This window comes from Acomys minous (genome assembly GCF_964271855.1).
Source record: "Acomys minous genome assembly, chromosome: 20".
Taxonomy (NCBI): domain Eukaryota; kingdom Metazoa; phylum Chordata; class Mammalia; order Rodentia; family Muridae; genus Acomys; species Acomys minous.
Window position 1 is genome coordinate 24,338,542 of NC_140502.1, and position 11,484 is coordinate 24,350,025.

At 57.5% G+C, this 11,484-nt stretch overlaps 3 protein-coding genes across 3 annotated transcripts; 1 reads left to right on the plus strand and 2 right to left on the minus strand.

The window, feature by feature from the left end:
- Positions 1-1,439: 1,439 nt before the first annotated feature.
- Positions 1,440-2,035, plus strand: SYCN (syncollin). The gene has a single exon (XM_084770403.1). The coding sequence runs from the start codon at positions 1,535-1,537 to the stop codon at positions 1,982-1,984; it is 450 nt and encodes a 149-aa protein (XP_084626529.1). The 5' UTR covers positions 1,440-1,534; the 3' UTR covers positions 1,985-2,035.
- A 3,183-nt stretch (positions 2,036-5,218) lies between these two features.
- NCCRP1 (NCCRP1, F-box associated domain containing) lies at positions 5,219-10,006 on the minus strand. Its single transcript, XM_084771634.1, has 6 exons — positions 9,625-10,006; positions 9,155-9,217; positions 8,985-9,036; positions 7,437-7,532; positions 6,458-6,596; positions 5,219-6,327 (listed from the first exon to the last, which is right to left on the minus strand). The coding sequence occupies exons 1-6, from the start codon at positions 9,947-9,949 to the stop codon at positions 6,187-6,189; spliced, it is 816 nt and encodes a 271-aa protein (XP_084627760.1). The 5' UTR covers positions 9,950-10,006; the 3' UTR covers positions 5,219-6,186.
- A 984-nt stretch (positions 10,007-10,990) lies between these two features.
- Positions 10,991-11,254, minus strand: LOC311591260 (small ribosomal subunit protein eS28-like; the record flags this gene model as incomplete). The annotated part of the gene is made up of 1 exon (XM_084770696.1): positions 10,991-11,254. The coding sequence occupies one exon, from the start codon at positions 11,252-11,254 to the stop codon at positions 11,051-11,053; it is 204 nt and encodes a 67-aa protein (XP_084626822.1). The 3' UTR covers positions 10,991-11,050.
- Between the last annotated feature and the right edge of the window lie 230 nt (positions 11,255-11,484).

The window sequence follows — 11,484 nt, forward strand, 5'->3', positions numbered from 1 at the left end:
TTTTCTTTTTTGAGCCAGGGTCTTTCTGGAACCTGGAGGTCACCAGCTGTGGTAGAGCGCCCCCTGGAGGGCACTGGGCTCTGCCTGTCTCTGCCTTCCCAGCACTGGGCTTACAGCTGGGCTGTCACACCTGCCTATTTCCCTTGGGATCTGCACCCAGGTCCCGTGTTTGCAGACTTTCATACTTGCTGCTGCTGGAGACGAGCCCCTCACACATGCCAGGCTCAGCCTCCATCGCTGACCTCCACCCCAGGCACTGAAACACACTGCCAATCATCTGCTGCTATCTGCACAATCTGGTAGGGTAGTGCAAACACTGCCGTTTCCCCAGGCAGGAGAACTGCGTGGTGGTGGTAGCGGTGCGTGTCTGCAATGCCGCACTAGGGTGGCAGAGGCAGGAGGCTGGCTTTAAGTTTAAGGCCAGCTGTATATTGAGATCCTACGTTAGAAAAGTACAAGAGGGGGCTGGAGAAATGGCTCAGAGGTTAACAGCACCGGCTGCTCTTCCAAAGGTTATGAGTTCAATTCCCAGCAACCTCATGGTGGCTCACAGCCATCTATAATGAAAGCTGGTACCCTCTTCTGGCCTGCAGGCAGAACACTGTATGCATAATAAATAATTTTTTTTTTTTTTTTTGGTTTTTCGAGACATGGTTTCTCTGGGTAGCCTTGGCTGTCCTGGACTCACTTTGTAGACCAGGCTGGCCTGGAACTCACAGCGACCCGCCTGCCTCTGCCTTCCGAGTGCTGGGATTAAAGGCGTGTGCCTGGCCCCATAAATAAATCTTAAAATGAAAAAAAGAAAGAACGAAAGAAAAGAAAAGTAAAAGAGGAGGATGAGGATAGGAAAACCTCTAAGTGTGGCTGGAGTGTAGCTTGCTTCAGGCTGGGGCTTCCTCAGAACCACACAAACAAATCTCCAGTTCAGTTTTCTGTCTCCCGTGCACCCAGGGTCTGGAATACATCCCAGGGTGAGCTCCAATTTGGTCTGTAGCCAAGGATAGCCTTGAATTCCTGATCCGCCTGCCTCACCTCCTCAGTGCTCTCACCATCACAGCCGCACCATGAACAGTGGTAAAGGATCAAGCTCCACCCCCCACCCCTCACCCCGACTCCGGCTACCTGGGTGCTGGGCGAGCACTCCGGGCCACATCCCCAGCCCCTTGACTGACCTTATAACGATCTTTGACCAGTCAGACTCCCAGCCACTGGGGTCTCACTAACACCTTGCATTTATTATTCTGTAGTGTGACGTTTTTCTTTTCTTTTTTTTTCTTTTTCTTTTTTTCTTTTTTTGGTTTTTCGAGATAGGGTCTCTCTGTGTAGCCTTGGCTGTCCTGGACTCACTTTGTAGACCAGGCTGGCCTCGAACTCACAGTGATCCACCTACCTCTGCCTCCCGAGTGCTGGGACTAAAGGCGTGCGCCACCACGCTGACCAGCGAGGTCTCTGGCTCCCAGGGCAGGGGGCGTGTCCTCTTTGCTCTCCAGTCTCTCTCTCTCTTTTTTTTTTATCTCGCAGCTTCTCTCTTCCCATGGGTCAGATACATAAATGCACCTCAGATCTCTCGTGGCCCATAGTCGCCATGTCCCCGCTGTGCCCTCTCCTGTTGGCTCTAGCCCTGGTGGCTGTCCGTGATGCCCAGGGCACCTGCCCGGTGCCGGCTGACCTGAAGAAGGCGGACGGGACACGCACATGTGCCAAGCTCTATGATAAGAGTGATCCTTACTATGACAACTGCTGCCAGGGGCCCGAGCTGTCCTTGGAGCCGGGCACCGACCTGCCCTACCTGCCCTCGGGCTGGGCCAACACGGCGTCCTCTCTGGTAGTGGCCCAGCGCTGCGAGCTCACCGTGTGGTCTCGCCCAGGCAAGGGTGGCAAGACACGCAAGTTCTCTGCGGGCAGCTACCCACGCCTGGAGGAGTTCCGCAGAGGCATCTTCGGAGACTGGTCCAACTCCATCTCCAGCCTCTACTGCAAGTGAGTCCCTGTGACCCTTAAAGCTCCGAACCCTCTACCCAGCCCCACCTACCCAAGCCCAAGGCTCCCCCCAGAACCCAGACACACCACCCCCCCGCGACTTATACTAAGAAAGGTAGATTTCCCCCTACAGACTGTTCTTGGAGGCCCCATATCCCAGTGCGTGCCCGAACTAGTCCTATTAATCCTCCATCTTTAGGGCCCTTGTCACCCCACCCCCCTACCCCTCGCCGCCCCAGTCTCTCAGGCAAACTCTGGGCTCCCCAAACTAGGACACCCAACTCCACTATTGCCTCCGGTCTAGAAGCCCCTCCCCTTCCGTATTGCTTTCTATCCTGCGCTTGCATGATGTTTCCCGGCCCCTGGATCCCAAGGCAGCACCGTGGCTCCCCGCCCCTCCCCCCCCGTGCCCCTCCCCGCACTGCATTTGAAAGCCCTAGACCCAACTCTCAGACTTAAAAATCCTCTCAGGCCTCAAGACCCCAGGCCCGAGTCTTGAAGACTCAATCTCTTCTAGACTTCCACCCACCCTCCACCCCCCCCCCCAACTCTGTCTTCCAGATCTCCCAGGCCCGATCCTGGGGGGTCCCCAAGTCCGGCAATCAAGCCAACATACATCAGCTGTCCTCTAGTTTACTGTATCACTATCCAACCCAGCCCAGCGTAACTCCTCCAAAGATCACCGGCCCCACCCCCACCCCCGCCGCCCCCCACAAACCTCCCAGGTCGGGACCCCAAGTTTTTTTTTTAACTTGGAGCCTTGAACCTCCTCCTCAGACTCTCCCACATGGGGCTACCTCTGCCCTGCAACCCCCTGACGGGAATTTCTGTTTCTGTTGCAGGTGCAATTGATGCCTTGAGGCTTGCGGGCTGTAACTCCACGTAGTGCTGAGCCCAACCGAGCCTGCCCTTGGGGATTGACTGCTGTGGCTCCAAGAGCCAGGAGGGGAGGCAGCCCAGCTTGCTGCCATGGGAGCCTCCCTGTAATACAGTCCTTGTGAAGTTACGACCCTGTGTGCTATCTGCTTGTATTTGAGACCCAGATCCACCCAGGCCTGGATAGATTAGAGAACGCGGAGTGATCAGATCCGGCTCAGTCCGTGCTGGGGACCCAGCCTTAGGGTGAGGGCTGAACAAAGACACCCAGGGAGCAAACCAGGGCACTGCCAACTGCTGTCTAAATATTTAAACATTCCTTGTTTACTTCGGGTAAATCTGTCTCAGACGCCTGGGGAGATACAGACGCTTAACATTCATGCTTAGAACATCAGAGTTGTTCTAGGACTTTATGCCAGGATAGAGCCCTGGTGTGTGTTGGGTGATATGGACTGAGCCACGCCCCAGCCCCTCACTGGGGGATTCTAGGCAGGGGCTCCACCACTGAGCCACGCCCCCAGCCTCTCACTGGGGGATTCTAGGCAGGGGCTCTACCACTGAGCCACACTTCCAGCCCCTCACTGGGGGATTCTAGGCAGGGGCTCTACCACCCCAGCCCCTCACTGGGGGATTCTAGGCAGGGGCTCTACCACTGAGCCACACCCCAGCCCCTCACTGGGGGATTCTAGGCAGGGGCTCTACCACCCCAGCCCCTCACTGGGGGATTCTAGGCAGGGGCTCTACCACTGAGCCACACCCCAGCCCCTCACTGGGGGATTCTAGGCAGGGGCTCTACCACTGAGTCACACCCCAGCCCCTCACTGGGGGATCCTAGGCAGGGGCTCTACCACTGAGCCACACCCCCAGCCCCTCACTGGGGGATCCTAGGCAGGGGCTCTACCACTGAGCCACACCCCAGCCCCTCACTGGGGGATCCTAGGCAGGGGCTCTACCACTGAGCCACACCCCCAGCCCCTCACTGGGGGATCCTAGGCAGGGGCTCTACCACTGAGCCACACCCCAGCCCCTCACTGGGGGATTCTAGGCAGGGGCTCTACCACTGAGCCACACTCCCAACCCCTCACTGGGGGATTCTAGGCAGGGGCTCTACCACTGAGCCACACCCCCAGCCCCTCACTGGGGGATTCTAGGCAGGGGCTCTACCACTGAGCCACACTCCAGCCCCTCACTGGGGGGATTCTAGGCAGGGGCTCTACCACTGAGCCACACCCCAGCCCCTCACTGGGGGATTCTAGGCAGGGGCTCTACCACTGAGCCACACCCCAGCCCCTCACTGGGGGATTCTAGGCAGGGGCTCTACCACTGAGCCACGCCCCTAGCCTCTCACTGGGGGATTCTAGGCAGGGGCTCTACCACTGAGCCACACCCCCAGCTCCTCACTGGGGGATTCTAGGCAGGGGCTCTACCACTGAGCCACGCCCCCAGCCCCTCACTGGGGGATTCTAGGTAGGGGCTCTACCACTGAGCCACGCCCCCAGCCCCTCAGGGGGATTCTAGGCAGGGGCTCTACCACTGAGCCACACCCCAGCCCCTCACTGGGGGATTCTAGGCAGGGGCTCTACCACTGAGCCACACCCCAGCCCCTCACTGGGGGATTCTACGCAGGGGCTCTACCACTGAGCCACGCCCACAGCCCTCTCTCCTTTTTTTTATTTTCGAGTGGGGTCTCACTAAGTTGCCCAGGTTGTCTTTTCACTTGAGACCCCTTTACCTCAGCCTCCTTAGTAGCCGGGCTTACTGGCTTGACACTGGATCGTCAATCACACTCGGTGTTCCCTCCCTGACCTATAGAAGACACGTCTGTCCAAATACAAGTTTCTGTTCGGGTTGTGGTCTCGGCTTCACCTCTGCCGCAGGCATGAGGGTGCTTTTAATGGTGGTCTGGTTTGGGAGTCTGGGGATGGTGGAGAGACATGGGACCAGCTCTGCAGGGATGAAATCCAGAGTGAATGGAGACAGGACTGGGATTTGGGGAGATTCTGAGTATTAGGGGACGGGGTAAAATGGGTAAGTGGGAATATTTCAGGGGCACACACTGAGGGATATAAAGAGATCAGCTGTCGGGGGAGGGCTATCAGAAGGATTAGCTTGGAAAGGGGCTTGCTACCAGGTCTGACACCCTCAGTTAGATCTCCATGACCCACAAGGAAGAAGGAAAAACTCGAGGTCACCCAGTGGTGCAGACCTGGAACCTCAGTTACTCAAGAGGCCGAGGAGGAGGAGGCTTGAACACTGGATGCCGGTCTGGGCCACTTAGCTAGACTCTGAGTCAGACTTTCAGCAAGTGAGAAGAGCGCTAGGGATATAGTTCAGTGGTGGAGAACTTGTCTAGGATACAGAGTATATACAGAATATCATCAGGCGGGCGTGGTGGCACAGCCCTTTATTCCCAGCACTCAGGGGACAGAGGCAGGTGGATCACTGTGAGTTGGAAGCCAAGCCTGGTCTACAAAGTGAGTCCAGAACAGCCAGGGCTACACAGAGAAACCCTGTCATGAAAAACCACCAAAAAAAAAAAAAAAAAAAAAAAAAGATTTACCCTGAGGTCAAGGGTGGGCAGGTGTGAGAGGTGAGCTGAGGGATGTTCTAGTGAACAGAGGAGCAGGCAGGCACTAGCCGCAGGCAGGTGTGTATGTGTGTGTGTGTGTTTCCTTTTTTCTTTTTTTCTTTCTTTCTTTCTTTTTTTTTTTTTTTTTTTTGGTTTTTTTTGAAACAGGGTTTCTCTGTGTAGCCTTGGCTGTCCTGGACTCGCTTTGTAGACCAGGCTGGCCTCGAACTCACAACGATCCGCCTGCCTCTGCCTCCCGAGAGCTGGGATCAAAGTGTGTGTGTTTTCTTACAACCACTCTCAGACGGTTTATTAAGCACCTACAATGAGGCAAGTCGTGGGGTTTGCAGAGAGCGGGGGGCCCTACCCAGAGCCACACATTCATGGAGGTGTCAGAGGAGACCCCAGGGACCAAGCAAGAGCTGAGAGACCTGGGCAGGGAGGAGAAAGTGTTAGCAAGGAGCTGGGGACACAGAAGGGAGCAAGGTGGGGCCAGGGTGAGGGAGACAGGGGCTGAGGGTCACGGAGGGAGGGAGGGGCAGAAGGGTGAGGGAGGGGACGACGGTGGGGGGAGGTGAGGAGGTCAAGGAGGTGAGGAGGGGTCAAGGAGGTGAAGAGGAGAGGGCTGGGGTTAAGGAGGAATCAGCTGTTGCTAAGCACAAAGAAAAGGCAGGAGGCAGGAAGCTTAGGGCACAGTGGTGACAAACACGAGGGACTTCCCAAGGATAGGTCACATCAGGCTGGGAGAGGCCGGTCGGCGGTCACTCCCGGAGCTGCACGGACACGGAGGAGTCGGTCACCCTGGTCCTCCGCAGCCCCCCAGGCTCCATGCGGTTCTTGGCCTTGTGCTGGAAGTAGACAAAGCGCACTCCCGGACCGTACTGGCGGAAGACGTGGGACACCTGTGGCAGCCCGAGGTGAGAAAGAAAAACCTCAGCGGGGTCCCACAAGCCTGACGGCTGTCGCTCCTCCCACTGCCCAAGGTCTCGGGAAAGAACACTTGTGTGGGCAGGGCGTGGCAACGCATCTCACCTGAATCCAGCGGCCAGGGGGGCCTCTCCCATTGGTCCGAGGGGCCACGTGGTGCTGGGCAATGACCGTGCGGCGGTCAGCTGCTAGCAGCCAGACGTGCAGCTCGTAAACACACTGGTCCAGGCGGCTGTCTTCAAACCTGGAGGAGAATTCCACCTTTCACTGCCATCTTAGCGGCAACATCTCAGCCCCCAACACCCTGGTCCTACCTAGCCCCAGCCGTAGAACTCTCCCAAAACCAACCTCCCAGCCCTGGGCTGTCAGGGGCCAAGGCAACCCTATGACCTGGCCTCTGAGGCCAGCGCCCAATGGGGGAGTAGACGTGTCACCAACAGTGACTGATATATATCATATGTGTGTGTGTGTGTGTGTGTGTTTGTGTGTGTATGTATGTATATATATATGTATATATATATACACGCACATATACATAAATACATACATATATATGAGGATGGAGGAGTATAGGCAGAAGTCGAGGTGTGATGGGGTACAGGCAGAGGGAACAATCAGGATGAGGGTGCTGGTAGAGGTTAGGGGTGCAGTGGGGGAACTCAGGGCCTCGGAGCAAATGCGCATAATAGCCCCTCCGTATGACTGAGGTATAGGCTTCCAGATGGAGCCACGTGAAACTGTCTCCATAACAGGGAGGTAGTGAAGCACAGGCTTCTGGGGGTAAAGGAACAGCCTGGGCCAGAGGGGACCCATCCGGTTGACACTTGAAAGATACAAAGATTGGGAACCAAACGCGCGGCGACCAGGACCAGGTGGGCCCACAGAACCAAGGGGTGTCAGTGATGGGCTCAGGCCATTGGGAAGAGGGAAGGGCTGAGGTCCGGGGTGCCTTGGCTGCATGGTGAGGCAGCCGGGCAGGGCGGGGCGGGGCGGGGCGGCGCAGGGGGGGGGCGCAGGGGGGGCGGGGCGGGGCGGGGCGGGGCGGGGCGGGGGGCGGGGCGGGGCGGGGCGGCGCAGGGCACACCAGTCCATGACGGTGATGTCAGGCTGCTCATCGTCCAGCAGTTCCTCCCACAGCTTCTTGGCCAGCAGGTTCACACACTGCTCCTTCACGGTCCAGCTGCAGAGAAGCAGGAGAGGTGAGAGGTCTGGCGATCCCATAATCCCGAGGCCTCCCAGGGATCGGGGAGTCTAGTGACAACAGGAGACCCCCTCCTCCATGCCCCCATCGCAGCCCCGGGCACATGAGGACCTGACAGTCTTGGTTGCCAGGAGACCCTGGCAAGTCCTCAGTTCCAGATGGGAACTGATGCTTAGGATGACCTGACCTGACCTGGGCCTGGAATCTCAGCTGCTCTAGTGGCTGAATTAGAGGATTGGAAGTTCAAGGCCTACTTGGGCAAGTTAGTGAGACCCTATCTCAAAAAAAAAAAAAAAATGGACTAGGAACATGGCTCAGCAGTAGAGCACACACCCAGAATTCTTCAGTGAGTGGGGTGCAGGCATGGCTTGGTAGTGGAGCCTCTGACTAGAATCCCCCAGTGAGGGGCTGGGGTGTGGCTCAGTGGTAGAGCCCCTGCCTAGAATCCCTCAGTGAGGGGCTGGGGTGTGGCTCAGTGGTAGAGCCCCTGCCTAGAATCCCCCAGTGAGGGGCTGGGGGCGTGGCTCAGTGGTAGAACCCCTGCCTAGAATCCCCCAGTGAGGGGCTGGGGTGTGGCTCAGTGGTAGAGCCCCTGCCTAGAATCCCCCAGTGAGGGGCTGGGGTGTGGCTCAGTGGTAGAGCCCCTGCCTAGAATCCCCCAGTGAGGGGCTGGGGGTGTGGCTCAGTGGTAGAGCCCCTGCCTAGAATCCCCCAGTGAGGGGCTGGGGGTGTGGCTCAGTGGTAGAGCCCCTGCCTAGAATCCCCCAGTGAGGGGCTGGGGTGTGGCTCAGTGGTAGAGCCCCTGCCTAGAATCCCCCAGTGAGGGGCTGGGGTGTGGCTCAATGGTAGAGCCCCTGCCTAGAATCCCTCAGTGAGGGGCTGGGGTGTGGCTCAGTGGTAGAGCCCCTGCCTAGGATCCCCCAGTGAGGGGCTGGGGTGTGGCTCAGCGGTAGAGCCCCTGCCTAGAATCTCCCAGTGAGGGGCTGGGGTGTGGCTCAGTGGTAGAACCCCTGCTTAGAATCCCCCAGTGAGAGGCTAGGGCTTAACTCAGTCCTAAAGAGTCATCTAGTTTAAAGGAGACTTCAATCGGTACAGCAAAAACAAAAGCAAATTTATAAAAGATGGGGTTTGACTCTGAACCCCTGAACTACACACACCCTCTTATCCACCACTCGGGAGCTGGAGTTAAGTCAATAAAGGACTCAGGTGACTCTCTCCCAGGAAAAAAGAATGAGAGGGAGGCTTATCAAATGCCTACTGTGTGCTGGCCAGACTTCCCGGGCAACTCTGTTACATGTTTCATAGGCATTCTCTTATGGCTAACCCTGTGACCAGGGGCGGGGAGCCGGGGTTGGGGGAGCCCTCTGCAGGTGCCTCAGCAAGGGTAGGAGAGTGATGCCACCCACACCCCCACGCCCTGTGGCAACTCACCTGAGGGGCCCCTGGAGGGTCTCAGTAGAAATGTACCATCCGCGGAAATTACCTGGCCAGTGAGGAGGGTAGAAGGGTTGGTAGTGCATCCTCGCTTGAGAGCCAGCATCCTCCCTGGCCAAGCCCCCTGAGAGCCAGCATCCTCCCTGGCGAAGCCCTCAAGTGCTTACCCAGTTCCTTCAGCGGTTTCCGGGTGGGACCCATAGGGGGCGCCGGCTGGTAGATATTAATGCCTGAATCACACAAGGGAATTCCGCCTCAGGCCAGTGCCCACCGCTGCGCACTGCCTTCCTACCCCCTGGGGCTATACTGGAAAGGCAGGCAACCCGGCCGGGCTAGACCAGCCTAGCAGGGACTAAGGATGTCGGTGGGCGGTTATGGTGCGTCCCTGGAGGTCTGGAAGAAATCTAGAGAAAGGGACTGAAACACAGGTAGAGGGGGAGGAGCGGAGAGAGGAAGGGAGGGAAACAGAGGCAGAGAGACGGAGACACACAGAGACGAGATGCAGAGACACAGAAGTGCAACGAAAGTCAGACAGACAGACAGACAGACAGCAGAGACGCAAATAGGAGCCACAGAGAAAGATGAGGAGACCAGGGTCTGAGCAGCCCGCCTCGGGTCTCCAGGCTGCGTCCCCCACCTTCGGGGTTGGGTGAGCTGAGCAGGTTGCGGTAGAGCGGCCTCTCCACGAACAGCAGCTTCCAGCTGATGCTGGGGGGCAGCTCCAGCTTCCCGCTCAGGGGCCCCCATTCTTCTACCAGCAGCTGCCTGGCTTCCACCTCGGTTGGCGCTTTGGGCTGCGGGGGGAGCTCAGGGGTCTCCGGGGACATGGGAGACCTTGGGGACGGCGGCGGTGGCGGGGACTGAGGAGGAGGTGGTGGCGTCTCCTCGGAGGAGGAGTTCCGGGACCCCTCGGCTTCCATCCTGGCAAGCCGGAGCTTGTCTGGGTCTGGTGTCTTCTCCATCTCTCAGGTCTGAGTGGACTAGGGCGCCGTTCCTAGGATCCAGGTTAACTGGGGGTGGAGGGGTGGGGCACGCCCGTCAAGCATTTAAAAGAGGGCGTGTTAGGGGAAGGATCTGAGCCCCAGGGCGGGCAGGAGTGGGGGGTGGGGGTGGGAGACACGCTCCTCCGTCAGACCAGGAGCTCCTGACTTAGCATTCCAGCCCCCCCCCCCCTCCCGCCCTCCTCCCTCAGACCCAGGGGTCTAAGCACCAGCCTCCTCCCCCACACTCAGGTCCAGGCCCAGCCCCCTCAGTGCTTTAAACTTCTGCCCTAGTTTCCCCAGGCCTAGCTAAGGACCTCGCCTGGCCCCTGGGGCTAATGGCAAGCTCTCTAACTGAGGCCGGTTAAAGCCACCGCCTCCCTTCCGCGTCCCCCCCCCACCCCCCGCATCCCTTTAGGGCTGGCAAAACAGCAGGGGTCTAACCTGATGCTCTCTCCTGGGGCACACCTTGGGTACTCAAGACTTCTGTTTGTTTGTTTGTTTTTCGTGGAGAGCAAAATGTGTGAGGCCAGAAGCAGAGAGATGGCGATGTCAGAGGTGGAGAGGGGGACCAGGGGGTCAGGAGGCAGTAGCCCCTCACTGTTTTGTTTTTTGTTGTTGTTGTTGTTTTTCTTTTTTCTTCTGGGTGGCTGACTGTATTCCTCCTTGCTTCCTCCCTCAGAGAGGATGGGGCACAGCGGAGGCAGGACTTTGGGGCGTGAGGAACCTGTAGGGCCAGATACCTAAGGCTACTTCCTGCCTGTGGCCCCATCCCTGGGCCCGGCCCCAATCTGGTTCTCCCTATGCAGAGACCATCAGCAGCAAGGAGCTTAGGTGCCTCTGCTTGTACCGAGGGCTCCTTGGCTTTGGCTCTCAACACTCATTTTACTAAGAAAGAGGAGGAGCCGTGCGGTGGTGGTAGATTATAAGCAGATCTGGCCAAACTCACACACAGAGCCCTGGGCCAGCTAGGCCTTACTGTCTTACTCCTTACTTTTTTTTTTTTAAATATAAATACTTTATTTAACAGTTGCAGGTCATCCCATGGGTTAAGTGGTGGCTATCCAGGACCCAGCAGCAGGGTCAGCGCAACCTCCGAGCCTCTCTTTCTGACTCCAATAGGGTGAGCACATCACCCTCTCGAACGGTGACATTTTGGATGAGAGAGGGGCTGGTGTCATCCATAAATTCCACACACACCTGCGTGCACTGTCCCTGCGAACTGGTCCTGACCAGCACTTTGGTTACCCTAGCTAGCCTTATGGGCTGCACCCAGCTCGCGTCCATGACGGCGGCGATCTGGTGGAGCTGTTGTTGTTTTTTGGGGGCTTTTGTGTTTTGTTTTCAGACAAAGTCCTATGTAGCCCAGGCTAATTTTGTTTTTGTTTGGTTTGGTTTGGTTTGGTTTGGTTTTTCGAGACAGGGTTTCTCTGTGTAGCCTTGGCCATCCTGGACTCCCTTTGTAGACCAGGCTGGCCTCGAACTCCCAAGTGCTGGGATTAAAGGCATGTACCACC

Bases quoted from the DNA above. Each gene is read 5' to 3' on its own strand.
- SYCN (XM_084770403.1), top strand. From the start codon at position 1,535: ATGGGTCAGATACATAAATGCACCTCAGATCTCTCGTGGCCCATAGTC.
- NCCRP1 (XM_084771634.1), bottom strand. From the start codon at position 9,949: ATGGAGAAGACACCAGACCCAGACAAGCTCCGGCTTGCCAGGATGGAA. The intron at 9,218-9,624 runs GTGGGGGACGCA...TGTGTGATTCAG, and splicing joins CAGCTCACCCAACCCCGAAG to GCATTAATATCTACCAGCCG. The intron at 6,328-6,457 runs GTGAGATGCGTT...GGGCTGCCACAG, and splicing joins CCCCTGGCCGCTGGATTCAG to GTGTCCCACGTCTTCCGCCA.